Source organism: Prorops nasuta, unplaced genomic scaffold (genome assembly GCF_024137725.1).
Source record: "Prorops nasuta isolate Cenicafe-Biocafe unplaced genomic scaffold, Cenicafe_Pnas_1.2 PNAS00008, whole genome shotgun sequence".
NCBI lineage: Eukaryota > Metazoa > Arthropoda > Insecta > Hymenoptera > Bethylidae > Prorops > Prorops nasuta.
In genome coordinates, this window is record NW_027116805.1 from 8,254,206 (window position 1) to 8,281,471 (window position 27,266).

General features: G+C 36.6%; 8 protein-coding genes across 14 annotated transcripts in view; 3 read left to right on the plus strand and 5 right to left on the minus strand.

Annotated features, from left to right (window-relative positions):
• The first annotated feature begins 2,073 nt into the window (after positions 1 to 2,073).
• On the plus strand, positions 2,074 to 4,334 carry LOC136775497 (barH-like 1 homeobox protein). Its single transcript, XM_066730329.1, has 3 exons — positions 2,074 to 2,545; positions 2,637 to 3,018; positions 3,094 to 4,334. The coding sequence occupies exons 1-3, from the start codon at positions 2,479 to 2,481 to the stop codon at positions 3,467 to 3,469; spliced, it is 825 nt and encodes a 274-aa protein (XP_066586426.1). The 5' UTR covers positions 2,074 to 2,478; the 3' UTR covers positions 3,470 to 4,334.
• A 2,047-nt stretch (positions 4,335 to 6,381) lies between these two features.
• Positions 6,382 to 8,016, plus strand: LOC136775916 (flavin reductase (NADPH)). The gene is made up of 6 exons (XM_066731114.1): positions 6,382 to 6,580; positions 6,762 to 6,939; positions 7,001 to 7,165; positions 7,234 to 7,323; positions 7,413 to 7,544; positions 7,811 to 8,016. Exons 2-6 carry the CDS (start codon positions 6,867 to 6,869, stop codon positions 7,954 to 7,956), a joined length of 606 nt encoding a protein of 201 aa, XP_066587211.1. The 5' UTR covers positions 6,382 to 6,580; positions 6,762 to 6,866; the 3' UTR covers positions 7,957 to 8,016.
• Positions 8,017 to 8,160: 144 nt separating this feature from the next.
• Naa80 (N-alpha-acetyltransferase 80) lies at positions 8,161 to 10,382 on the minus strand. The gene is made up of 4 exons (XM_066731115.1): positions 9,434 to 10,382; positions 9,106 to 9,219; positions 8,900 to 9,033; positions 8,161 to 8,812 (listed from the first exon to the last, which is right to left on the minus strand). The coding sequence occupies exons 2-4, from the start codon at positions 9,210 to 9,212 to the stop codon at positions 8,475 to 8,477; spliced, it is 579 nt and encodes a 192-aa protein (XP_066587212.1). The 5' UTR covers positions 9,213 to 9,219; positions 9,434 to 10,382; the 3' UTR covers positions 8,161 to 8,474.
• Positions 10,383 to 10,529: 147 nt separating this feature from the next.
• On the minus strand, positions 10,530 to 13,482 carry LOC136775918 (protein phosphatase 1 regulatory subunit 14B). The gene is made up of 5 exons (XM_066731116.1): positions 12,997 to 13,482; positions 12,491 to 12,712; positions 12,337 to 12,426; positions 12,218 to 12,259; positions 10,530 to 12,143 (listed from the first exon to the last, which is right to left on the minus strand). Exons 2-5 carry the CDS (start codon positions 12,695 to 12,697, stop codon positions 12,102 to 12,104), a joined length of 381 nt encoding a protein of 126 aa, XP_066587213.1. The 5' UTR covers positions 12,698 to 12,712; positions 12,997 to 13,482; the 3' UTR covers positions 10,530 to 12,101.
• Positions 13,483 to 13,821: 339 nt separating this feature from the next.
• Got2 (glutamate oxaloacetate transaminase 2) lies at positions 13,822 to 16,147 on the minus strand. The gene is made up of 8 exons (XM_066731111.1): positions 15,920 to 16,147; positions 15,561 to 15,717; positions 15,374 to 15,502; positions 15,072 to 15,293; positions 14,839 to 14,995; positions 14,675 to 14,773; positions 14,282 to 14,598; positions 13,822 to 14,194 (listed from the first exon to the last, which is right to left on the minus strand). Exons 1-8 carry the CDS (start codon positions 16,006 to 16,008, stop codon positions 14,072 to 14,074), a joined length of 1,293 nt encoding a protein of 430 aa, XP_066587208.1. The 5' UTR covers positions 16,009 to 16,147; the 3' UTR covers positions 13,822 to 14,071.
• Positions 16,148 to 16,436: 289 nt separating this feature from the next.
• On the plus strand, positions 16,437 to 18,726 carry LOC136775915 (uncharacterized). Its single transcript, XM_066731112.1, has 5 exons — positions 16,437 to 16,553; positions 16,831 to 17,266; positions 17,421 to 17,915; positions 18,096 to 18,324; positions 18,395 to 18,726. The coding sequence occupies exons 2-5, from the start codon at positions 17,212 to 17,214 to the stop codon at positions 18,639 to 18,641; spliced, it is 1,026 nt and encodes a 341-aa protein (XP_066587209.1). The 5' UTR covers positions 16,437 to 16,553; positions 16,831 to 17,211; the 3' UTR covers positions 18,642 to 18,726.
• Positions 18,727 to 18,859: 133 nt separating this feature from the next.
• On the minus strand, positions 18,860 to 22,203 carry fz (frizzled). Its single transcript, XM_066731110.1, has 3 exons — positions 21,134 to 22,203; positions 20,680 to 21,059; positions 18,860 to 20,606 (listed from the first exon to the last, which is right to left on the minus strand). The coding sequence occupies exons 1-3, from the start codon at positions 21,943 to 21,945 to the stop codon at positions 20,068 to 20,070; spliced, it is 1,731 nt and encodes a 576-aa protein (XP_066587207.1). The 5' UTR covers positions 21,946 to 22,203; the 3' UTR covers positions 18,860 to 20,067.
• A 387-nt stretch (positions 22,204 to 22,590) lies between these two features.
• The window catches only part of ttk (zinc finger and BTB domain-containing protein ttk), a 36,781-nt gene continuing 32,105 nt past the window's right edge, over positions 22,591 to 27,266 (minus strand). For 5 of the 7 annotated variants that reach the window (XM_066730994.1, XM_066730997.1, XM_066730996.1 and 2 more), the window contains exons 5-7: positions 26,851 to 27,212; positions 24,915 to 25,193; positions 22,591 to 24,534 (exon numbers count right to left, since the gene is read on the minus strand). In XM_066730994.1, the coding sequence (XP_066587091.1) occupies positions 24,382 to 24,534; positions 24,915 to 25,193; positions 26,851 to 27,212 (794 nt within the window). In that variant the 3' untranslated portion in view covers positions 22,591 to 24,381. Of the gene's footprint in view, positions 24,535 to 24,914; positions 25,194 to 26,850; positions 27,213 to 27,266 lie in introns of those variants that run through there. The other 2 variants (XM_066731000.1, XR_010823002.1) reach the window with 2 other exon arrangements.

Here is a 27,266-nt window from a genome sequence, read left to right on the forward strand (position 1 = left end):
GAGGAAACCGGCGAGGCTTGTTTTCTCCTGTTCGTAGCAGGGGTCGCTTGTTTACAAGGGACAGTTGATTTGACAAAGCCGCGAGTCCATTTATACGAGTGAATATTACAGGGTATAGTTGAGGGGTGGCTTGTTATCCGCTCATTGAAGTTAACCACGGGGCTAAGTGCGCGAGTGGCGCGGAAGGGTGGAGGAGCAGGGGGCGCGAAGGCGCACCGTTGGTGCAGACACGAGCGAGAAAGAGGAAGATTGTCGGGCCAATGAGAGGCCAGATCGTTGCCGAGGTAACCGCAGGGCTTTCCGGCGAATTATGCGCCCGAGATTGAAAAGTTAGCGTTGAGTAGCTACCGCTCGCGCGTTACTATCGACCGAGCCTCCTATCTATTTTCTTCTCTCTCACCCTCTCCCTCCCTCCTCTCTCTCACCCTTTATTTTCCACATTTCCTTCCTTCCTTCCTTCCTTTCTGCCCTCTCACACTTTATCCCAATTTCATCATAGTCCTTCCTTCCTTCCTTCCCCTCCACATCTCTCCTTTCCACCAATTGCCTCGATATCGGTAAAAACAACATTTTATCACTTATAATCTTCCCTTAATAAAGCTCAATGGCTCGTTGAAGAGGAGATTGAAATTACAGGCTGGCAAATTGGGCAGATTTTATCAGGGATATACGTATTCATGGATGTACGTGCGTACAACATGCCCATCATCCCTTATTTTGCCACAGTATTGTCCGCCAATTTGCCTCGGAGCGATTTCTCCATACTGCTGTATAACCCTCGCGCGCGCTAACTCCTATCCAACTGGCTAGAGGCCCGAGGGGAAGGCAGAAGAAGAATCACAAATTACCGATAACGATCAGGCAACGATGGGGAGTGATAATTCTCTTGCAATCCTATATCGAGCACCCTCCTTCAATCTTCTCATTTCCATTAATTTACTCTGTCATGAGGTTTGCTTGCACGACAGATGTATCAAAGCGTTCCACTTTTTCCTTCTCCTCATATTCTTCTTATTCCTCATTCCGAATAACTCGATTGGCCATTTGCCATTGGCTTTCGACGATCAGAGATGAAAATGCAAGAAGAGGAATTCAAGAATATCGCGAGTGTCGATTTCAGCTCTGGCACCTTCCTCCAGCGACAGCGATACAACCAACGAGGGCTAGCCGCTTTTGCGCCTCTTGAATTAATTTCTCGCATACGTTAAGATTAATGCATTCATGAATTCGTCCTCTTGCCATCTCGCCCGCTTCCTTGGCGCCCCATTAAAATGCAATACCACGAATTCCCTTCTTAAGGGTTGCTGAAAACAATGCGTGCAATGCATCGCTTGATATTCTGTCACGGATCACAGTGGCGTCGAGTTCGTCTAAAAAAAAGGGAATAGATGAAAGGAAAGGGGAAAATTTTGCTAAAAAGGTATACAGAAATTTATTTCACTCTGCATATATATATATATATAGTAACGCAGGATGTAGGCTAGGTAGTATAATGAGAGAAAGTATGTACAAAGCATCAGGCTGCGTTTAATAGGAAAGGGAAGCATCGAGCGAAGAAATTTAAGAGTTTTGAAATACGAGAGAAGAGAGAAACGATGGAGTGATGGAAAGGGGGGTGGGTGGAGAGAGAGAGGAAACCACGGTAAATCTTCCGGAGCGTTTCACACGAGATTTCTGACGTTTCGTGGTAATCGTGGTGGGGGTGAAAGAGGGAGATGGAGAGAGAAATACTTATATAGTAGGAAACAGATGTAGAGCGAGCGAGCGAGCGAGCGAGAGAGAGAAAGAGAGAGAGAGAGAGAGAGAAACGGAAAGAGACAGAGGGCTAAGAGTCCTTAAACGACTATAGGGGAGAAGGAGGGTTGAGCGACAGACGGTTTTGCGCAAGCCGGCCCGGCGGACCAATCGGACTGCCAGGCAGGACACTCGCAACCCTCGGTGAAAACGGCCGGGGCGCCAATCGCGTGCTCGGCTGGCCTAGAAAAGCATGGCGCTTCCACCCCCAAAATGGCTGCGAAATCGCGCGAGCATTAGCCAGCCCTTTGAAAATAAACGGCCGGATTAATTCGGGAGAGCGTGCCACACCGGATTACGTTCAGGCTTCTAGCATCGTTCCTCTTCCCGTTTTCCCTTTCCGTTCCCCCACTCACGGTTGCACCCTCGCACCCTCGTCCATTCGCGATGACAGGGAGACCAGGACGTTGGAGCGAGCGACTACGACCACCAAGACCACAATCACGATCACGACCACCAAAGACCACCACCAAGATTATTATTGCTTCGAGTTCAGACCGACGGCAACGACGACGACGACGATCGCGACAGCGACGACGACGACGACGACGACTACGATGACGGCCACACGTTGCACCAATCTCGCAGATCAAGGACCACAGATTAACGAACGACGTCGAAGCTTCAACGTCGAACAACCAATTGCCCTGACGATTCTCGAATTGATCTCTCAATCGGTCCAACATGCAGGAGCATAAATCTTTCTTGATCCGAGACCTGCTTGGTGACGTTTTGACCGATCGCGTGCCAGGTAACTCTAGCAATTTTCTTAAATCTTTTTCAGTGTGTTTTTGTGTGTGCGTGACAGTAGTATTAATTGTGCCCGATCCGATGAAACGCAGAAGATTCCGAAGATGACTCGGCGGTACATTCGGACTCCGAGGACACCATAGATCCAGGGAGCAGCCCTTGCACGCGCGTCAATTCGCCAACTGGAGGAAACGGCGGTGGTGGATCGAGCAATTTCTCCAGTGTGACGGCTACGGCAACAACCACTACCGCTTCTACGGGAAGCATCCCGATCGCCGCAGCCAGTAGCTCGATCGTCTCTCCGACCGGTAGAAAACCTAGGCGAAGACGCACGGCGTTCACTCATGCACAGCTCGCATACCTGGAGAGAAAATTTCGTTGTCAAAAATATTTAAGCGTCGCGGATCGCAGTGACGTGGCCGATGCTCTCTCCTTATCGGAGACGCAGGTTAAAACCTGGTATCAGAACAGAAGGTACGTAGCCATAGGCCAGTGGAGATTTCACAGTGGAAGCAAAAAAGTGGAAGTTTTTAACGAATCGTGTTGCAGGACAAAGTGGAAACGTCAGAATCAGTTGAGGTTGGAGCAGCTGCGACATCAAGCTACTGTAGAGAAGGAGTTATTGGTGCGAGGTGTCGGTGTTGGGGTAGTCGGCGTTGGCGTAGGAGTGCCCCTTCACCATCACGGGAATATCGAGGCCTACTGTCCACCGTATGGCGTCCAAACGCAGCAAACGGTTGGACACTCTCATTCCCATTCTCATCCACATTCCCATCAGCATCAGCATGGGCTGGCTCCGTCGCCGACGGATCCATCAAGCGGCAGCGCACCGACGGCACCTTCCACGGCATCGACGGCTGCATTCCTTTCCACTGCGGCTGCTCTCTTTCGCAATGTCACATACGTGCATGGATGTCCCCTATAACATACCAAACGCAAATCTCTCATAAATCCCTACTCGTTATCCTTAGTTAAAGATAGTCAAGTACTTCTCTGTTCGTGTAAATATTCTATTAGATATCTGTATTCTTATCATAGTATAATAGCATTTAAGCACTTGTATATCAATCCTATCCGATGTATCCCCTTTTCTGCTTTCGCAACGCATTCATTCACGTATACGGAGATTCGTTCATTCCTGCCAAATCAGAAACTGTAAACGGAAGTGGTTTAGGGTGAATTTCACCAACTCTCGCTAAGCTTAAGCTGCCTTGTATAATTGCCAATTTTGTTGTGTATTAGTATGCGTTTTTTCAAAAAAAAAAAAAAAGGAAAAATTGTCAATCCCATAAGGCAATTTGAGTTTGTTGAAAGTTAGTAAAATTCACCCTTAAATTTGGCCTTTACTTAAAAAGTTATTAAGGATTAAATATTCTTTAGCTCGTTACGCTTTAGCGATGTGTTCTTTTTTAAATGCGAGGTTTCTTTTTATTCCCTTTAAGACCAAAAACTATACCTAAGAAAGTATGCGGTTTAGCTCTGACCGTCGATCAAAATACTATTAAGAATCAAATATTATTTAACTCGTAGCTTCCCATTGGAAAGGCATCGCTGGAGCACAACTCATTGACCAATTGATCTTTAAATCCTTGGTAACTTTTTCGAACTGGCAGGAATGATACGCGTAGCCAGTGTAATAGTATTAAAAAACATAATAATAATATACGACAGTAATTGAAGAATAAAAAAATTACGTGGAATCGGAATGCAAAAAGAGAAAAGAGGAATCCTATTTTGTTAGATCGTGTGAAAGTGACGCTATTGTGCAATATATCAATAAAAATACAATTATAAAAATTGCTGAGAAAAAAATATGCTTTCCGATTATTTCTTGCGTATGAAAATCGTTGTTGAAAAATAAACAAAGAAAAAAAACATCTCAGAGATATTATACTTTATTGTAACGCATGGAATTTAGTTTTGTTTGTATATACAATTGATTGAGCATAGAATCGAAAGAGGCCATAATTATTCTCTTATATCAGTATACGTCGTCGATTAGATCGTTTAGGATGGCCGAATAATAGAAAGGTCGTTCAAGCATAATACACACGTATGCGAGGCACGTACACTCGTATTGTGTACGGAGTTCGAGCGCGAGAACGAAGAGAAAAGGAATCATGTTTTTATACGCGTGCATATGTGTGCGTGCCCCGTGCAACAAGAGACAAGTGATGTCACGCTCACGCGTGCTCTGCCTCTGCCACGTGCGTATTGTACGTGAGCGAATAACCGTACACGAGTCTGCATACGCATGCCGAACCGAACCGAGCCGACTCTTCGTAGTTGGTACTTGGGCACGCGTTTTTTCCTTTCTTTCTTACTTCCCACTCTTTTGACTTCTCTGTCTCTTCAATCTCCATCGAGTGACTTCATTAAACACTTCCCAGGGGGTCGGGTCTTCTACAAAACACATACATACATATAGTATACATATATTGTACATATATACATACTTTACGTACGTGCGTCAACTAGATTTTACAAATTTTCCCTCTTACGCGTTAGAGAAACATCGCCAAGTCTCTTGAATAAAGCTGAAATCAAAACGACGACCGTGGTTACACGATCAAGTATTTTTAGTGATAGGAAAAGGAAGGAAAAATATAAATAATGTAGCGGGGAAAAAACAGCCAGAAGCAAAAGGGGTCTGAAGCTCTAGGTTAAAGAAGAGTCGAGCTGGAGTTAAAGGAGGAGGAATTGGGAGGGGAATGGAGGCTGGGCCGAGTGTAACGAAGCTCCAACTTTTTAATTGGAATATATTCAGAAAGCGGAACGCCTTTTCATTGCGGGCTCGATGCACTGAATACGACCTGAATCAACGTGGCATGGGCGAGCTATACGCGTATCGTCCATTTCACGGATCACTACTAATACAACCTACAAATGGTAGAATCTATACAAGTATTAATATAGCATATTGTATACTTATCAATTGTAAATCATGTATAGAAATAGTAGTAGCAGTACTTTACTTAAAGTATACTTAACGAGACAGTTTATTTGTATATCTTAAAGCGGGACATTATTGGATTTCCTATCATTTCTTTTTATTTACATCTGTTCCTTCTAGCTCCAGGTTCTACGGTGTGGCTATCATTAGTTTTTATTTATGTTTTAACATTCTTGGAATCTTTTTAAGACGGGACACTTTTAGATCCCGAATCTGCGTTTACCAGGAACAAATAGAAAATTTTCTTGAAAACGGGACGTACATGTCACTACATGTTCATATTAGTTATATTATACTTATGTAAATTCTGGTAAAATGTTACAGCATTCATCCGTGTATCGCTTATTATAAATAACATAACTTTTATTCTTACCCAGCCCTGATATAACTATTCCTTCTTAATAATCTTCAAAATAGTACTCTTTGCAAGCTTGTACATTATATTGTTTAATTATTAAGTTGATTAGTATGTGATGATAAAGTACAAAACATTGAAAATAATCCCTTTTTTCAGCTGAATCCTTTTTTTTATATCTTATTTTTTTTTCTTGTACTGTTTGCCTCTTATACAAAAGAAAAGGAAAAAAGTAGACATATGTGTGTACCATTTATAAATATACTTGAATAAATATATTTTCACTTTTCCTCTCTAACAATTGTTTTTCTTTTTTTTATAAAAAAGTGAGGTTATCTAAAGAGTTTATCGATAAGCAACACACAGCAGCAGCAGCAGCAACAACTATGTATTTGGATATCATGAGAGTACAACAGAAAAACGACTGTACCTACTGATAGTAGCTAATCTGTGTCGTCTGTGTATAGTTGTCGCTGTTTGTCGCTTTTCAGACTTCGGTTCGACGTTAATTATTGAATTTGTTGTTGTCCATCTATGGGAGACCGGGTGAACAACAATAGAGGAACCAGCACACACACAACGTATCTTTTCTCGGTAGATTATTGTCCCCGGTATTGGGATAATTTTGAATTTTAAATCAAACAATTCCTGGAATTTTCAATACAAGATAGTACGATTACTACTTGCATGAATTTAAGTAAACTTAAAGTAGACCACCTTGAAAAGAAGTAAGTATGACGTCATGTCTTTTTTGACTAGCAAAACGCTTAAAAAGGTTTTTGAGAAAGTTGAAATAGATTCTTTCTGTGCCTTATCATTCTTTCTTCCTTGTTTTTCCTCCTCCTCTGTCGTTTCTACTACCGTTAAAGAATATGACTTAGCACTATCTTGATTACCATTGATTGGCAGATTGATCGCATGATACGGCAATAATACATACTATATGTAATAATAGCTGTACTAGCTACTTCAACGTTATCAGTCAACATTTAATATACATATACATCTGTCAAGATGAAGAAAGTTGTAATTTTTGGAGCAACAGGAAATACCGGCTTATGTACAGTTAATCATGCTCTTGAAAAAGGTAATATTTAATAAATTAATTTATTTTAAACGGATTTATCCTGTTTTTGAATATTTGTTAGGTTTTGAAACAAGAATCTTTGTAAGGGATGAAGCTAAAATTCCTGAAGATATTAAAAGCAAAGTTGAAGTGATAAAAGGAGATGCTCTCAATATTGATGATGTTTCAAAAGCTATTAAAGACATGGATGCAGTTGTTGTTGTTCTTGGTACCAGAAATGTCCTGAGTAAGATTAGTCATTCTTACATATTTTAATGTTTCTTGCTTTGTTAACTCTATATAAATACTTAACAGCCCCTACAACTGATTTATCTACTGGTATGAAGAATATTATTGAAGCCATGAAATCTAATAACGTTGAATTAGTTTCTGTTTGTTTATCTGGTAAAATTATTATTTATTCTAATATATATATATATACTATTGACTACCTAACTATAAATGAAATGAACTGGTTTTATTTTTATTTGTAGGGTTTCTCTTTTATCAGCCAGAAAAAGTACCAACTATTTTTAAGTCATTGAATGAAGACCACCAAAGGATGTATGATGCTTTGAAGGAAAGTGGGCTGAAGTATATTGCTGTTTTTCCACCACACATCGCGGGTATGTCGAAAAAAAATCGTAAATTAAATAAAGCCTGAATTTATTTACCGACATAACGTGAGAATTACATGAAAATGTATTTTTTTTATGTAGCATATAAAATCAGTATAGATGTTCTTATTTTATAGATTTGAGTAGTAATCAAGGTAATAGAAAATTATAGTGACCTTTATCATTTTTCTTGCTTTTGATTTTGCAAGTTGGTGAATTTTTCTATATACAAATACTTTGCTCACAAATGCCTACATTTTGTTTATTGTTTACAGATGCGCCAAGTACAAAATATATCGTTAAACACGACGAATCAGCAGGTAGAGCAATCTCCAAGCATGATCTGGGTGCTTTCCTTGTGGAATGCCTTGATCAGTCAGAGCATTACCAGAAAATTTGTGGCATAGCAACCTCTGTATAAATTTATTATATTTCCTTTCAATATTTTGCCGATATAAAAATATTTACGTGTATAGTACAACTAGCATTCATTATTATTTAACTTAAAACTAATTCCTTACATATTTACAATGATTGAATGGTAATAAGAAACCTGTAGACTCCCTGAAAAATATGCCAGCTAACAAGTCTACTATGCTCCTTTATTATCACAAGCTACGAATATATCTTGATAAATTATTTTTTGAAGATTTTCAACTTCAAGTAAATCCCCATGGCCTAGCATGACCTAAATTACACAATTCTCATCTATCATAGTTATCTTAATCCTGCATTTATTACAAAAGTTGTAAAAATTGACAAAAATACATAAGTTAGCTCTTATCATCATTTAATATTTGTATTTAAATAGAGGCAGTAGTTTTATCTCTGTTTCTTTTATGAAAGTAATATTGGCTATGGAGAATTTTATATATTATTGCCACATCCTGACCATTTCAGGAAATTTGGTGGGAAGATCAACCACCAATTTACTTTATGTTAAAGTTTCTTTACCATGTAAGTCCTTCTTGAAATCATTATATCAAAGATCTTTGGAATTTGAAGATTTGGCATTGGGGGAGGTGGAGGTCCAAAATTTGTATTCTTGTTTTTGGACTTCCCTCTATTATTGTTGGAAGAACTGGGAGAAATGAATTCTGTAAAGTTGTGCACTTTAATTGGATCACAGACGTCATAGCCATTTTTAAAGTAAAAGACTTCTTGTCCCCTGGTTATTAAATAAATACTTTTCAGACCTCTTTTGGCTATGTACTCCTCCGCACCTTTCAGAAGTCTAGAGCCAAGTCCTTGAGATCTATTGTGATAGTCAATTACAACTAAAAATAAGAATTTTCTTCTATAAGAATCAATCCTTAGTTTAAATAAATTTAAATGAGACAGAGAAAGCGAGTACAGTAACTTACAAGATTCTATAAAGCAGCTATGGCTTAATCTGGATATCAAAGATATTTTGCAGTGACCTAGAACTTTATCTTCCGTATTTATTAAAATAAGGCACGTTGGGAAATTGTCACATGAAACATTTAAGGACTTTAACCTACAAAAGATAAAACTGGATTAATAACAATTTGTTAATAGATTCAAATTAGTAATTAAAATTTTAATATACCGAGCAGTTTCACTTCGAGGCCATTCAGCATTGAGTAACGTGCAGCATTCATTTACCAAATCTCGTCTACGGTGAAGGGGAACTATTTTATATTCAGAATCAGTCATGTCTTTTCTGAAAAAATGTGAAAAAATTGAATAATTATACAAAGCAGGGAGAGGCTGTAATTTGGGTAAACCATATGAAAAACAATTGTTTGAATGGGTAGTGAAAATAAGAGAATATGGAAGAGAGTGAATGTCAAGAATAGCACTTGATCTTGGCCGATTGAGAGCTGTCAAACGATGATTGTCGGGCCAGCCAAGTAGTTAGCAGCAGATGTCCTTACCGTATTTTTTTTCGCGTAGTACCCGTGGAACTTGACACGCAATTCAAAAGGTCAGGTCAGAGTCAGTCAAGCCGTTTCGTTTGCTTGCCCTCGGATCGGTGCCATCCCAGCCGTAAACGATATTATTTCTGCCCGGAGCATTTCCGTCTCTTATCCCCGCCGTTATGTAAAGTTTCCACCTCTTTCTCACCTCTCACAGTTACAGCTCCCACGACTTCTTCATAACCAGCTTTTCCCATTCCTAAACCAATCCTCTGTGTCGTACTCCAACAATTTTCGGCATTCTTCATCTAACTTGTTCTATTTTTAGGGCCACCATTTATTTCTGTATATAGTTTTAATATATATACATGAACTTTGTTCTTCTATTTTGTTTTATAAAACAAACAAAAATATGTAAATATGTAAATTCTCTTTCTTTCTATCTTTTTTCTTCTAGAATTGCCTTGATTTTGAATAACTTGAGAAGCTCTCTATTGAAAGTCAAAAATACCTAACCTAATATATATTATTAGACCGAGACACTTGGCACGAACAGCTTCAATGTTTTTATTTTCATCTGCTTTTAGATAGACGATTCTCACGTCTTTTTTCATTTATTGTATCGAACAAAAACATTTTTACAATAAATCCATTTATCTCACTTTTATTCCAAAAACTTCAGAAACAATTAATTTTCTTCATGATACAAAAGTTTATCCCATTATTGAGTTATTTTTCAATTATTAACTTTTCTTTTATTATATTTTACCAGAAGATTTACCCTTTCTATTCCAAACTTTTTAGAAACAAATGATAGGTAGACCAACAGCTCATCGCTTAGACAGTTTTTGCATCAAGTATAATATTAACAATGTTAAAAAAGTTAAATAAAAAATACAGTTTTTTTCATTTTTTCGCGTTGGACGGTAGTACTTAATACAGGTGAGAAAAAAACTTCAAAAGGTTCTTTGATGACGTTCGCTCGAAAGTATTTATAAAGAAAAACGTAAGACCGGAAATAACTATCCGTCTCGATCTTACCGACTGTAATGTCATAGCTATTTCCGGATTTCAGGAGAGAGGGGAAAACCATGTAAAAAACGGAAATTCTTAGCATATTTATGACAATTTATTGAAAACTATCTTTTGAACGAAGGAAGCTATAAATTGCGGAAGCTTTTTCATTCTAGAAAGGAAACTTTTGTCTAAGAAAAGTTTTTGCGTACGGCTCGGTATACGCGGAAGATACTCGATTACTTTCCGATTATTCATTATTTGCTGGAACTTCTTTTATTCGCAGCACCACAGATTGCATTTCACGTTTAATAATTACTCTAATTACATTGATAAAACATCGATCTCTTACAGAATATAGCATTACCCTCCAATGTTCGTAAATTCATTCAAAAAAATTTGAAAAATCGTTTATCTTCCGTCATAGATCTTACTCTTTCACTATTAATTAATTTTCTTTTCCTTTCTTAATCTACCTTCATTTAGAATGAACCTACTCGCATTGGGAATGACTTACAGGCTAATTCGAACTTACACATTCTATGAATTTGTTCGCATTGTCTTTTTATCTAAATACGGAGATTTATGAAAAATTTCACGCACAATATTTACTAATATTGATTCACAAGCACTTATATTTTGATATTGAATGGTAATTGCACAGTGCATAATTATTTATCAGTACACAGTTATCATCCCTTATCCTAAAAATATTTTCTATTGATCTCTGCCAAGAAATTTACCTAAGGCTATGGAGATTGCTACTTTCAAAAACCTTTATTGAAAGAGCAAAAAAGCAGTAATTTCGTTCAAACATATCTTATAACAATTAAATACGCAATATTGACTAAATTAAAATTGACAGAACAATAATAAATGCAAAAATTAAGTAAGAGATTCTCGAGAATAAAATTGCATAATGCCCATTTAAAGTCTTGATGTAAATTTTACTTTTCAGTATATTTGATTTTATACCCGAGAATGGGCTTGCTATGGATTTATAAAATTAACTGAACACAAAGAACAAATAAGAAATTATTTGGTACATTTACACTTAAGTCTTATTAAGCATGCTTAAATGATTATTAAAGGACTCAACCATCAAGAGCGATCTTATTAATAATCCAGGAGAGAAATATCTACACAAACCACCCCTCTTCTCATCTTTACCTATGGTAGAATGCATGGTGAGGGGCAGTTCATTGCAATTTGTCCCCAGATATGTGATGTGCACATAAATTTACTTAAATGAAAGCACCAAACTCCCTGATTTCAATATGAAACAATACACGTGTATAGGGATAAAAACATGGGTTTACATGAATGATGGCTTATAATTGATTGGCGATTTTGTCTAATTCATCAGTCAGTGTCATCACCTAAATGTGTGCATGTGGATTATTCAAACTTGTGCGAAGAACGTGTATTTCCTTCGAATGAAAGATTCCTTACAGTTTGTAACCTCGAATATAGAAACATACTCATTTTTCATATCTCCTTTGACAATCCACTATATCCTTCTCAATTGAGATCGGCTATATTAATGATAGGTCAACTTTTGAGTCTTGTATATAATATGACTCTCTAAGGCTCCCACTTTTCTTCCCTATCGAATATGAGCAAAATTTATTGGATTTATCAGTCCTGGAGTTCACTGCTGATTTTTAACTGTTCAGAGTGTTTTGGCTTTTTCAAGCAAATCATTTATGAATTTCTACAAAATAATATTAAATTAGTAATTGTTATTAATTTTTCAATTAAGCTACTGAATTTATTCAAACGGCTTACTTTCACATCATGTGGAGGTTTTTTTGTATCAACCAGTAGTTCCTATACAAGTTAGAAAAAAGATTTAGCACTTTTTACAATACTTTAATTCTTTTTGAAACAAAGAATTTAAAAGATACCTGTAAGTAATTTCTCCTATGATCATCACTATCCATATCAAGCAGTTCATCCATGTCTATTTCAACTTCATGATTTTTACCACTCTCATTCTATAAATGTGAAAGATAACATAATAATTATTATTACTTTAAAACAATCTTAGCCTATACTTACAACAGATTCATAAAGTTTTTGTAGCTCCTCAAAAAGCCACATTTCTACAGCTAATCTTTTGCGAATAAGGGACATCTGATGAGATCCATATTTGGCAGTTAAAAATTTCTCCCTGCGCTCCTTCACTTCACCCTTCTCGGTAAAGGCAACATGCAAATTGGATCTGGCTGGACTGCGTTCTGCAGCAAGTACTCCACCTCCTTCCATTATGAAGATATTTGACTGCAGGACAGAAAAATTGTCATTTTAAGATAAATAATTCTTTTTGCATAGTACAAGATTGGAAAGAATAAAAATAGAAAATAGATAAGGGAGCTATAGGCACATATATGTGGTAAGAAAAGATGTAAATAATAGTACATCTTTGTTAGATGTGCGAAAGTAACGTATACAAAGGTGTTCTCATTGAGGAAAAAGGATGGGTCGCTAAAAGTGATTTGGTTTTAAATTATTTTAAACATTCAGAGCCATTTAACTTCCTTGACGTTATAATTTTAACAACTTACCTTTGTACGAAAACACTTCTAATACCAAAACGACCTCCGACAAGGAACAAAAAACCAGACCAGGCCAAACCAGACGTTAAACGTGTTTCCCTCCTTCTTGCGAATGCAAAACTATAAATCTTTTGTAGTTGTTGTAAAATCCATTCGATAAGCTCCTTCCCTAACAGCTAATCGGGTTAATTGTTTAATCAAAAAAGATTAATTGTGCATTAAGGCGACGGAAGCACCAACGCCATCCGCCAATATAACCACACCACAGAGTATAGCGAGTGGGTGCACTAAAACATTTGCAGTTGCAGCCGTTGCAGAAGTTGCAGAAATACAGCAGAACGTCAATCGGTTTATCTACCCAAAACACAAAAGTCACAGCTAGTATTGTGCACACTTAAAGTACATTTTAATACTTTAAAGTAATAGTTGTAACAATAGAAAATTTGATAGAAGAATTTCACTGAAAGATATTCTTCTATGAAATCTTAAGCTCAAATTTACTTATCACATTTATCTTCGTATTTTCTTTCCAAATATTTAAAAATTTCCTTAGAATTTTAACAATGATGGTGCCATCTATTAATAAAAGCTTAAAACTAATAATTTAATCTTCTTTAGTTCATCTCTTGCACCGGTAGATTCGTTACCATCGAAAATGATACAAAAGCTTATAGCGCTCAGCGTTTATGAATATATTTAAGAATTTGTTTATGTTTTTAAAGTTTTTATAACTATTTCATCTAATTTTTATTTTATATTACTAAAATATTTTTCTCATTCCATGATGCTTCTGTTATAATATGCTAAAAAACTTTAATTAAAAATTCAAATATACCATTTTTTAAAAAAGTAAATTCTTTATTATGATACAAATGCTGCATGAGCTTCATATATGATATAACGGCTGGTATGTATAAACTTTAGAAGAAAAATACTAACAATTGTATATATGAATATGAATATCTATGTTAAAAGATTGTTATAATGCATGATTTGGAATGATAACAGTTCTGCAGTTGAGTCCAGGATATCTAAGAAAAATTGTTTTCGCCTTTATTCTATCAATCTCTTCAATGGAAAGAAATTACTTGGTGACTTGATGTATCGCGTGCGCAATATATTCAACATTATTTGAGCATACTCCAGCAATTGATATTCTACCATCCTTAGTTAGATAAATGCTAAAGTCTTTTGTTAATTTTGTAACCTGAAAAACAAATAAATTATTAAGTACAATTATTTGCAAAATAAATAATGTAGCATAATAAAAAGGATTATTATTTTGATAAGCTACCTCGGGCTCTGTTAAGCCGGTATAACAGAACATTCCAATTTGATCAGTAATGTGCGACCAGTTTCGAGTGCTTCCATTTTTAACAAGATTCTCTTTTAACTTTGTACGCGCCGTGATCATTCGGTCAGCCATTCCTTTAACATCTTTCAACCACTGAGCTTTGAGCTCGTTGTCCCCCAAAATTTCGCTGACAATCCTAGCTCCGTGTATAGGAGGATTAGAGTACATTGGTCTGATTAAAATTTTTATCTGTGATAAAGCACGCTGAGCTTCCTCTTTACTTCCAGTAATTAAAGAAAAAGCGCCCACTCTTTCTCCTAAAATTAATTTTCTTGACTTGCAATACTAAAGTAATAATACTAGCAAAAATGAAAAAATAATAAAATCGTTTACCATAGAGACCAAAGTTCTTGGCAAATGATTGTGCTAAAGCAATTTGATGTCCTTCTTGCAGGAATAATCTCACAGCAAAATTATCTTTCATGATGTCACCTGGAAAATTGTCAATATAATAATTGAAGCAGACCTATAAGTAGTTTCCTCTTTAAAAGAATTACCTGAAGCAAAACCCTGATAAGCCATATCAAAATAGGGGAAGAGCTCCTGTTGTTTTATAAGAGCTGATAGCTCGGCCCATTGCTCTGGAGAGGGGTCGACTCCGGTTGGATTGTGTGCACAAGCGTGCAACAATATTATTGACCGTTTCGGTACTTTCTATACACACAGATAACAATATCAATTACATAAAATTATGATCTTGAAATAGTAAAATATCAATGCTTTAACTTACAGAAATATCCTCTAAAAGTCCTTGAAAGTTTAATCCACAAGTATGTGGATCATAATATCTATAAGACTTAATACTTAATCCAGCCAAAGTAAATAAAGGCTTATGATTTCCCCATGAAGGTGTTGGTAAGTAAATATCTTTATTCCCAGGGAAAAAATGGGAAAGGAAATTGGCACCAACAAAGAGAGAGCCAGTGCCAGAGATTCCTTGTACTGTGGCATTCTAGATTTATGAAAAAATTATTGCTTTGATGTTAAAATGATCAATAAACTAATGATAAGAATTAGAATAAAAATTCTTACTAATCCATTTTTAACAACATCGTGTCCTTCCCCAAGAGCTAAATTAATACTATATGTACAAAAATCTCCATTACCAGAAATTGGAGAGTACTCTTTATCCAAATTTTTTGCTGCCAGTCTTTCTTCAGCCTATAAAAAATTCTATTTATAAAATCTATCTAAAGAGTAATAAACAATATAAGCATACCTTCTTAACACAAGGTAATACATAAGGTTTTCCATTATCATCTCTGTAAGCTCCAGCTCCAAGATTAACTTTCTTTGGGTGCTGATCTTTCTTAAAAGCCTCTGTAATACCTAAAATTGCGTCAGGTGGTCCCATTTCAACTTTAGACCACCAAGAACTGAAAAAAGAAATTATGAGAAATTTCATAAAATATTGGAGGAGCATAAATACATAGCTCAAGGAGAGTTTGAAATAAACAATTCTCTTTTTATTTTTAATTTATAAGTTACATGTTAATTATGAGAGAAATTAAAAGAATGAAGGTTAAAAGAGTCACGTGAGTAGGTTATATTAGAATTCGCAAAAATTAACATAAATACCTGACAGATCTTGTGGTGATAGCATTGTAATTATTTTTTAAAAAATTATTACTTGCTGAGGAAACAACAAAGCGAATGTGATGTGACATTGTTTAAACAAGAGAGAAAGAGTTAGGCAAGTGGAGAGATTCGAATCGGTCCATCGACTGTTATAGAAATGTTACACCACAAACGAAGCAAATAGATTAATATAATTGCTGACGTCCCAATTCCCATCAGTGACGGCAGTGACGCAAAAATTTGATCATGCGCACGTTGATTTATCTCATTCATACAAACAGCAACGGTGGTCACTGGTCACTGGACACTGGTCAGTGGTCGGTGCGATCAAACCGTGTTAATCCTGCAAATTCGAATGTCGCTTGCGTTGCCTGACGCCTATTTCCTTTATTTCCCCTCTTTTTTCAGTTATTATTATTCTTTCACAAGGGTTATCGTGACTATATTACCGATTCCCCAGAACTAAATTCTTATCAGACTCTTATCATGAAGGCATAAAATGAAATCTTTCTTAGGATTAAAACCTTGACCTTGACAAATATAACCTCCAATTACTTTTGGTATTGATAAGACATATTTACAACTGATTGAATTGCTTTTACTCCGATTGATTAACTTATATTTAATTATAAAGGTACCAAAAATTGTATATATTATTTTTCTGTTTTTATTCTACCACCTAACTTGGTATCTACTTGAAAATTTTTAAAAATTTGACTTTTGTGGTTCTAAAGTTTTTGCCATATGAATTTTTCATCTACATAATTGAAACGCTAAAACAATTCAACAATCCCAAAGTCATGCTGCATCAGTAATTGTTATCTTGGTATAAGACAACAATACAATAGCAAAGTGGCGTAACAAAATTTTACATGTTTACACGTGTGTCTGTCGTTTTTTATGTTTTCCAGGATTTCCCTTGTTATAGACTCACACTACGAAAGAAACTGATCTGACAAGCCATACAGAACCGGTTTTTAGTATTTTAGTTTTTCTTATTTCTTTTTATATATACTGCTGTTAGAATTTAATCTTGATCGAACTTTTTGTATTTCCTGGTGATGCTACGTTTATTATACGAGTGGGACAAATTATATGGAAAGAGATCTCAATGTAATCAGGTTAAGTTCTTCTTTCCAGATTCTGTAATCTATGTATACGTAAATTTTAAGTGACGCATTTGAAATTGATTTCCATTTTTGTATTGCAAATTGAGTTTAAGACAATCTTTAAAGAAGGATAGAGTATTATACCTCTCTGATCTTGATGGTTAGATAAGTAAAATTTTCATCATGATGGTATTTCGAATTGGCTGCTCTGATATGTTGCTTGCCTTAAAAAACTCAGGTATATTTTTGACTAATTTTTATACATAAAATAAATTAATATTATCTCTAATCCATAAATATGGGAAAAAATTGAGCTAAGACTATGAAGGGAAATTGTTTGGATTATTGTTAAGTTTAGCTCATATAATAGGCTATTAATATTATTTTTACAGGAACACTTCTTGATGTTAAAACAGCATTTGCAGTGAATCAAAAAAGAATTAATGCATTTCACTTGACAGGAGTTCGTCGTTATCCTGAGACACCTGTCTTACCATTGCCAATAAATGTTAGTGAGATATTTGCCAATGAAACTGGTCGTTTCACACCTGAACGTTCTAGAGACATTGCTGCCCCAACATTCCTTTATTCTGCTAACGGCAATGGGAGATGTACTAATCTTCAGCAAACACAACATCAAAATTTTACAAGAGTACAGGATTCACACGTTGATTCTTATGATTGTTTTGGTGCTGTTAGCCTAAATGGCACCATGCAAAGTAACGTGCCTACACCATTTTGCTCAAAAGGCAAGTCAATGCATTTAAATATGCCTGGAGGCCAATGGGCCAGAGATGGAAAATACATTGCTGAGGACATGCAAAAATCACATTACCGAACATATGTGTTTGATAAAAAAGCTTCGCGCATTTTCTTTAACAAAAATGGTTAGTTTCTGATAAAAAATTTTTACTTTTCTTCAATCAAAGTTTGACAAATATTATAAGAAATTTAAAGAGTAAATTTTGCTAACATTATATACATATATATCTATTAATCCTTAGCTTAAGAAAATATAAAGGTAATGTATCAAGCCGTGTATGCAGGATTTTCATATTTTTACTTAGGTTCTGCAGCTACTAATATCATATTAAAAAAATTACAATTATTCTATGACCCAAAGTTGCAATTATGTTTGATGTATTCAACAAGTTCAGAGCCTCAAGCTGCAGAAATCAAACAATTAAAGAGAGAAAGATTAAAACAATTATTAAAAGAATGTGGTGCAATTGCAGCTATATTTCACGTTACCATATCTTTGATATCTCTTGGGACCATTTATGCTGCGTTATCTTTGTAAGAGAAAACTTTGACCAAAAGATTGTATGTTACAAATGATTGAATAATTAAAGTAGTTTTTTTTCAGTGGGGTAGAACTAGACAGTATCCTCGATAAATTTATATCAAGCGAAGATGTAAAAAAATTTACTAGCAATACTTCTACATTTTTGTTGGCTTACGGAATTCATAAATGTTTGGCTGGTCCCAGAATAGCCGTGACTCTCGCCACAGTCCCATTATTGGTTAGATTTCTCCGTCACAAGGGCCTTATAAAACCGATGCCCGTGTTAAAGAAAAATCCTGCATCTTCTGGTTCAAGCACTAAAACTTAATAGCAACTAAAATCTACTAACAAGCATCTTAATTAAAAACAAATTAGTAAAATTAATAAACTGATATAACTAAATTTTGACTGTACTTATCTGCTACCTTTATTCGTAAAAATTGTGTTAAAAGTCACTTTTCTTTTTCGTACATCATTATTTATTATATAAAGAATATAATAGCTATAATATATAATTTTACATAACATCACGTACATTTGTGTGCATTAAACGTAAACATTCTGTTATTTTAATTCAGTAGCATCAGCAAGCGTCAGATTTCCTAACGCGAAACACGAAAGCTCGACAGTTTCATTGGACGAATTTGCCTAATTTTTCATCCCAGTTTTTCTTCATGTAGTTTTCACTTGATTTAAGTTTTGATTTCGTAGAAAAAATTTTCGGCATTATATATGTACATAAACTTTTTAAAAATATATTATAGTACATAATAAAATTAAAGCCTGGTATTATATACAAGTATCTCTTGCCATAAAACTCGTATCAATCATAGAAGTTTAATAACGAGAAAAATAGCAAGAATTATTTCAATTCATGTCTAGTTGTGATTAAAATCTATATATACCTTAAAAACGAAAGGAATCAAAATACACAATTACATAGAAATAAAAAATCCTGACAAATCTTAAAAGAAGTCTTATAAAGAGTATTATGTAGTTTGTCTACGGTATCTCCGTAGACGTACGTAAAAATTATTCGAGTTAAGCGTAATAAATTCAGTTCTCCATTGATAAAAAAATGGACATTCCAAAAAATGCTTTCCATAAAAGTTATTTAGTAATCGCAAGGTTTCTTCTCAGGATCGATCCTTTGAATTGAACACATTTTGTTTGCATTAGAAGTTTGAGCAGGGGATGAGAAAATGCCAGTTTGAAAGAATTGATCGAAACACGATTTGATGTTAATTTAATGGAAAACACCGTTCAATTGGCACGATAAAAGACTAAAATTTAAAATCTGCTTAAATAATATTTGCGATTATGAAAACTGAGCTAAAACTCGCATGTTTTGCTTTCCAGCAAACCCGATTTACTAGCTACGCGAGGTCGACCGAATGACATCGATTTGTACCATATATAGAATTAAAATAGAAAGTGAATGTATATGTATATATGTATGTATATACTATATATATATATTTATATAAGTAGGTAAAAAAGGGAATCGGGTAGAGGCAGTGAAGAAGATATTCCTATAAAGCCCGTCTGACCTACCATCTTTAGGACAAAAGTGAGGCCATTGTTAAATTATGCATTTTGCACTTTCTTTATACTGGGCACAGCTAATAAACACGAAACAGCGAGTAGCCTTTCCTTAAAAACCTAATAAGCTTTAATAGCTCATTGCTGCGGTTTAATTTAACCGTATGTGATTGAAGATGGACTTAACGAGTCCTATATATGCAAGAAGCAATCTAAACGTAGGCTTCGGCACGACGTCCTTGAATATGATGGAAAAATTGTCGCCAGCTGGTCAATGTTTTGCTCGACCAGACCCAGAAGCTGCTTGTTATACCAACGATCATCGCCATTAGATATTTTATCATGAACACTTCGAACTCTGGCCTTCTTCCGAGGTCACGCGTTCTCTCTCCAACAGGACAAGGCATCGAGTAAAGAGATTGCGGTCCAGCCCTGGAGCACATGTCCATGTTCCACGTGAGCATCCATTGGTCGAAATATGCTTGTTCGTAAAATAGGCAGGCTATCACGATCAAGGCAGGAACTGTATATAATACGGAGAAAATTCCAATACGAATCATCAACTTCTCCAGTTTATCGGTCTTTGTACCATCGTGTTTCATTACTGTGCGGATTCGGAATAAAGAAACGAATCCTGCGAGTAAGAAAACCGTTCCCAATACGAGATAGACGCATAAAGGTGCTAATACGAAGCCACGCAACGCTTCCACATTCCACAGGCCCACATAGCAGACACCAGACAGAATATCTCCTGAAAAATTATTGATATTATAGAATCATGAAAAATATTTTATTTCATTGCACAAAAGGGATATAGTACAAACCTTCCACCTTGCCCATAGCTAGAATTGTAACAGTTTTAATAGCTGGTGCTGCCCAAGCAGCCAAATGAAAATATTGAGAGTTGGCTTCTATGGCTTCGTGACCCCATTTTAATCCAGCAGCCAGGAACCAAGTTAATGTGAGAATCACCCACCAAATGCTGGATGCCATTCCAAAAAAATACAAAACCATAAAGAGAACTGTGCAGAGTTCATGCTTGGTACCCTGAGTTATGGTTGAGGCCATTTGTATTCTCATGTCTAGAGGAGGAGGAAAGGGATCTCTGCAAGATATAGAATTGCCAGCTGCCCAGCCTACAACATACACGAGTGCTACCATCAGATAGCAGACAGACAAAAAGATGATAGGCCTTTCTGGGTATCTGAAAATAGAATCTTTAATAATTCTCAGATTCTCTTGGATATTTTCATAATGCATTTTGATTATGATATTTACCTGAATCTATCAGTATCTATGAGGAATGTAAGAAATGTAAAAAAGCAGGATGCTGCACACACGGATGCCCAAGTACCAACCCAAACTCTAGAAAATTTACGTTCCCTTTCACTGAAGAACATTCCATCACAAGGTGCTCCACAATTGCGTTCAATTTTATCCCCAACTTTAAGGGAGTATCCAAGATCTGGAGGCACTTTAAAATGCATAGGGCAAACAAAACCAAAATCTCTGGCACCCAACATAAATCCACCTCCATAGGGAGACTTTGGTCCTGGAGTCCAACCAGGTTGAGGCTGAAATTCTGCTACTGGCATTCTAGGAGGATACTGAGGTGGGGATGATTCTAAAGAAGTAGTCTTGTTAGTTCCAACACACAGCTCCTCTCCTCCATTTTCAGGTAATTTTGAACATTCTAGATTTTCTGGCCATTCATATCCAAAAGAATTCATCACTTCTTCACAGCCAGCCCTAGCACTTTCACAGAGAGATTTGCAGGGTGGAATAGCTCTTTTAAGAATGGTACATACAGGTGCATACATGGTGCAAAGAAAAAATCTCAGGTCTGGACTGCACTTGACTTTAATTAATGGAGCAAACTGATGAATTTGCTGACCAGCATCTTCTTGCTTTTGGTGGTTAAGCAGGTTTGGCATTACTGTTTCATTGTACGGAATATTCATGCACAGATTGATTGTTATAGGCTCGCATCTCCCATTAGCTGCAGGATCTTTCGAATGATAACCATTGATCTGAGTGAAAAGTATTGACGAAAATAGGCCTAGGAAGACCATAACGCTAAATCTCGACATTTTACAAGGCTTTGGGAATCCTCACGACCTGCTCTAGTCAAGTTAAATTGACCAAACCTCCGAACGACACCCAAAATTTGTATCCTCGTACCATCACCAGTTTGATTTGAAGGGTCGCATTTTTGTTCAGTTACGCCCTTAATATCAAATACTCAATATTGTTATCTCACTGCTCTTTTTCACTACAACTGTATAAAGGAAATAAAACGCTCTGAATGAGACGCGAAACTCTCTCGCCCTATGCCTATGGCCCCTGTGTTTCACTTTCTGTCTCTCTCTCTCTCTCTCACTCTTTACGCGTGTGTCTACATATATATATTAAAGAAAAAATATCCAATGTATATAAACAAAACATATAAATGCTTGCTTGAGGTCAAACTGGGAGTGAAACCGACACTGGCGTCTCCTACAGTAGGCGAGGGTAAAGAAAAACTTGTCCATCACTGATCGACGCCATCATGAAAATACATCACGCGGGAAATATTCAAATTTGTGGACACAATGGCATATGTAGTCCAAGATTAAAAAAATGACAAACACTTTTTCAGGAAAAACGGAGAGAGGAAGAAGTAGAATTAAGGTAAAAATAAAGAGGATGAAAGATTAAATGTTGATATAATTAAACAAAACACGTATATGGTTGAATTAATTTTGATTTTATTCCTTTCCCGACGTATAATGCACAATATGTTCGATTCTCGTTATTTGTAAGTTGTGTAGCTTTGTGTCACCGTTTGCAGGCATCGTAGCAAACGGGACTGTAGGTACTATGCGTTTACTATGATAGAAGATGCTTCTTCATTCGGATCTTGGATGTCCTTGTTAATCAATCATTCGTAAAGAAATAAACAATTTCACCCTGAAACATAACCACCAGTGCTCGCGCAAGGTCAGCCATTCACATTTATACTTAAAATGTATTTAGTAACGCTTAAAATTTACTAGAGAAGATTGAAGTATTCATTCGCCTCCCCTCCCCTCCCTTCCTAGTTCCAAATGTGTAGACCAAACAATAGCAATATACGAGAGATAAAACAGAATGAGGGAAAGAATTGGAAGGAGACGAAGGTTAGAAAAAGTATCAGACATCAGACTAGGAAGACACATCAATATAAAGTGATGGTGATAAATTGGCACCAAGTAGGAAGGAAACTAGAAAGTTGAAGGGAAACTCGACAGACCTGCTCGTATACGATCGTAAAAATGTATATTACATATATTTTCCGTTTATGGAAGAATGGACTGAGAGAATTCTAGTATACGCGCAGGGAAAATTATGACTAGTCGCGTGATTTTTATCATTATATATATATATATATATATATATATACGCCACGAGATTTTATTAAGTTAAAATACTTTCGAGACGATCGAAAAAATGGACAGACTTCAGATTTAATAGTAAGATTAATAATTATTTTTCTCCGTGCTTCCTTGGCACGTTTTTTTATAACCATCTATACATATGTCTACAAGGTTGTGCAAAATTATGGCACAAATTCTTAAAACTGTCGCATCATACGTGATACTTTTGCAAAACCTTGTCTGTATAACTCTATCTATTCAACTATCTATCTACCGCTTATCCGTCTATCTATTTATACCTGTCTATCTACCCATCTATCTTAGTTATATTGTGACACTGATCAGTGTCCTAATTGGATTTTTATTTTAATAATTACGATTACACTCGTATATAAGGCGCGTGTCCACCCATGGTCATTTGGATCTATGAAACAGCCAAGAAGAAGACATGTACCCGCAAAAATATGGCTACTCTTTTTCCCCCTTCACCCCATTTTCTATTTCGCTTTCTCTCTCTTCACCATTCCCTTCTGAAGACATGATAACTCAACAATGTACATTATAATATACAGTACCCGTGAATCGATAATTATTCGTCTTTGTACACCATGCGTCGTTCCAGCATAGATAAATATACAATAAAATATGCACGTAAATATTTATATTTGTATAACTGTCAAGTAGAGTTTGACATTGACGCGACCACGGGTGAACAGTGACGCGCACTTTTTAGGAGTCGCCTCGGTAAAATGTCACGAAAATAGCAAAAAGTTGTAATGTATATATATTTATAGTATGTTATGTTTTGAGCAAAAAACGATCGCTCTTCTTATTAGCATTAAATGTAATAATGAACGTTCATCTTTATCATTTCCTTCGAGACGATTTTACTACGTAGGTTTGGCACTGGATTCCCGTCTCTCTCTCTCTCTCTCTCTCTCTCTCTCTCTTTCTTGCACACAATATACACTCGTTCACACCTATATTTCATTTTTGATATTTGTATTTGAAGGGGGCGACATGAGCCTAAGACAAGACAGTTTGGACACTGTTAAAATGGAGAGACTTCGGGATTGAAGAAGACGAATGTTGAACAGCTTATTTGGTTAATGGTTTTTGCCGAGGAGTCCCTTAGCTGTTCATGACGGTCGACCTCCTGGAGTAACCTCGTCTGGTGACTGTCTCACCCTGGGCCTCGCATTCCCTCTTCACCCGGTCGATAATGTCGGCCACTAGCCTCTCCTCTTTCTCCCTCTGCTGCTCCCAGTCGGGACCTTTGCCGATCTACCAGAAGTCACAAAACTTTTCGTGACTCGTCAGCATCTTTCGCATGCAATAACGCATCAATTTCCCCACCCCCTCTCAATTATTCTTTCTTTCTTGTCCTTATCACAAATCTATTATATTACTACGAGACAGTACGCGAGAAAGCAATAACGGTACGAGGCGCAAGCTAAAAAAGCGGCGGATGCAATTTTTGGCGGTATACTTTGGGGAGGTTATGTGGAATTTTCTCAGCGAGTTCTCCAAAATTCCTGCACCACCCCATTCACCACGACCGATGTATCAATTTCATGGTTATGACCAAAAAGAATTTGTTAGATGAATGGGACGGTGACCTTTTGGGGAGCTGTCCGATATGAATTTCCATTGAGTGAACTTACATCAGAGTTCTTCCTTGGTTTCTTGCTATTGATGCTTTCCTGTTGATTCTCGTCATTCTCGTTGTCACTGTGCCTGGAGCTCAGATGTCCGATGTATCCCTTCCTGGACTTGAAGTAAGCGTTGCAGCTGTGACACTTGAAGAGAGGTGCCGGCTGTGCGACTTGAGTGCTTACGTGGAGCTTGTATTTATGCCTGTACCATCTCGTTCGAGACGGCAATACCTCGCCGCACCATTTGCAGACTACAGAACCGTCGTTCTGTATCAGGTATTCCAGCAGCTTGCAAAACAATCCATCCATAATTCCCCCTTCCACTCTTTCCTTACTTAGATATTTTCTTTCATTTACTCTCACTCTCCCCCCCTTCCTCCATCTCCCCTTCTACCGCCTTATCACTAATTTAAGTTTATTTACAAACAACACTGAAGTTTTGCGCCTCGTACGGGTGCTTTCCACTCAAAACGAAAATTAGGTTATGATTGTTAATTGAAATCTTCTTCATATTGCATCTGTATACTATATACTATATGATATGTAGTATATGGGATGGAAGATGGAAAATTATATAATTCAAACCAAATAAATATAAAAGCTTGATCTTACCTGCATTGCTGCACAAATAATCTCTTTTTTCTTTCTGTTTTTATTTGAAAAAAGTGTTCTTTTCAGTAAGGTATCCAGCATATAATTCAACCTTTTTTTAAAAATTCATGTTTTATTATAAAATCTGCAAGGAATTAAATAAATATAAATGAAGCACACACAGCTTGCTTTCAACTCGACTAGATATTGCGCCAAACTTAAGATAAAAAACAGACAACTGACCAATCATCTTATGAGCTCCGTAATATTGCTATCGAGATACTTGCAAATAAAAATTATAACTGCTGAAAATTCGGAAGCACGTTAATGTGTTTGTTAGTATAATCCTAATATTGATAAGCTATAACTGGCTAGTTGAAAACAATTAACATGGATACTATCACCATTATAATCATCATGGAAAACTCGTTATACAAACATTAACCAAACAATTCAATATAATCCACTGATGAGATTCAATTGAATTCAAATAGTTTGATTATAATGATTAACTTACAACACGTTTCAAGGTCAAAATTTCGTAATTTATGTACACAACATTTATATATCGTCCTTCGACTTTTTTCTTTTGTACCTTGCTGAATAGTGCCAAGTCATATAAATATATGCATACAGGGTGCAACATAACCATAGCGCGCTAAACGAAGAAACCTCAGTTCACTATTACTCTATTATTAAACTTTATCATTGCTACTTTAGAATTTTCTAGAAAGACCCCTTTCAAGAATTTACGTAAATACTGTGCTTGGTTTGTCTGCGAAACCCTGTATACGTATAGCATCGTCTGAATAAAAGTCACCCTCTACATAACCTAAATGTAACACGCTAATATCAAATTTTCTAATTAGCCTAACTAATATATTGACTTTTCTTCTCTTGTACTCTGTTCATATATATACTCTAAGAAAATTGTCTAGTGAAATAGGGAGAAAATTGAAACCGACATTGGGCATACACGAGATTCTGAAAAATTATTCGAGGTCGAAGGATGCGAAGTGTATGTTGGCGCGCAAACTACGCAAAACATAAGTGCATCGCAATAATAAAATTAATGATAACGATAATAATAATAAGAAGGGAGAGGAAATGGAAAATAAAGGAAGGAGAAGCAGAAAAAGAAGAATGATGATTACGGTCAAAGAGGATGTGCGCGTGTGTCTGTGTATATGCTTGAGACATGGAATAGTGAGCTAGTGTTAGATTTGTAAGAGGAAAGACTGGAAAGCACCCTCAGATCTCAGATACGAGGTCGCATTCTGGCGAAGAGGAGACTTCCTGGCTTGCAAGTCGCTCTGCAGCGTCTGCGTCGCTTCCTGGATTGGCTGCCACCAACCTGTTTCCTCACTTCCGGTTCGGTGTCGGCAGTCTCCGTTTTAGCCAATAGCAGATCCCCTCTATCCTCGTCCCTGTCGGTAAGGAAGTGAACTCCGCTCGTTCTTTCCGACTTCACGTATCCGGTCCGATCGTCTGCGTCGCCTACGTCATCTCCGCCCCCTCCATCCTCCGCTGACCTTGAGAATCCACCAATGGGACTATCATTGTGCGTCCTCGGGTCTGCTGTCGGTGACGAGGTCGCTGACCTCTCTTGGCCACTCGCAGTACCATTACCCGGTGTTACTGGACCTCCTGGAGACGATGACGAGGATCTGCATATCTCGAACGTTATGTCGCTTGGGAGACTCGCCAACTGGTCTACTGAAAAGAGAACAGGAATAGGATTTTTTGTTAGTCGTGTCAGTGGGATACATG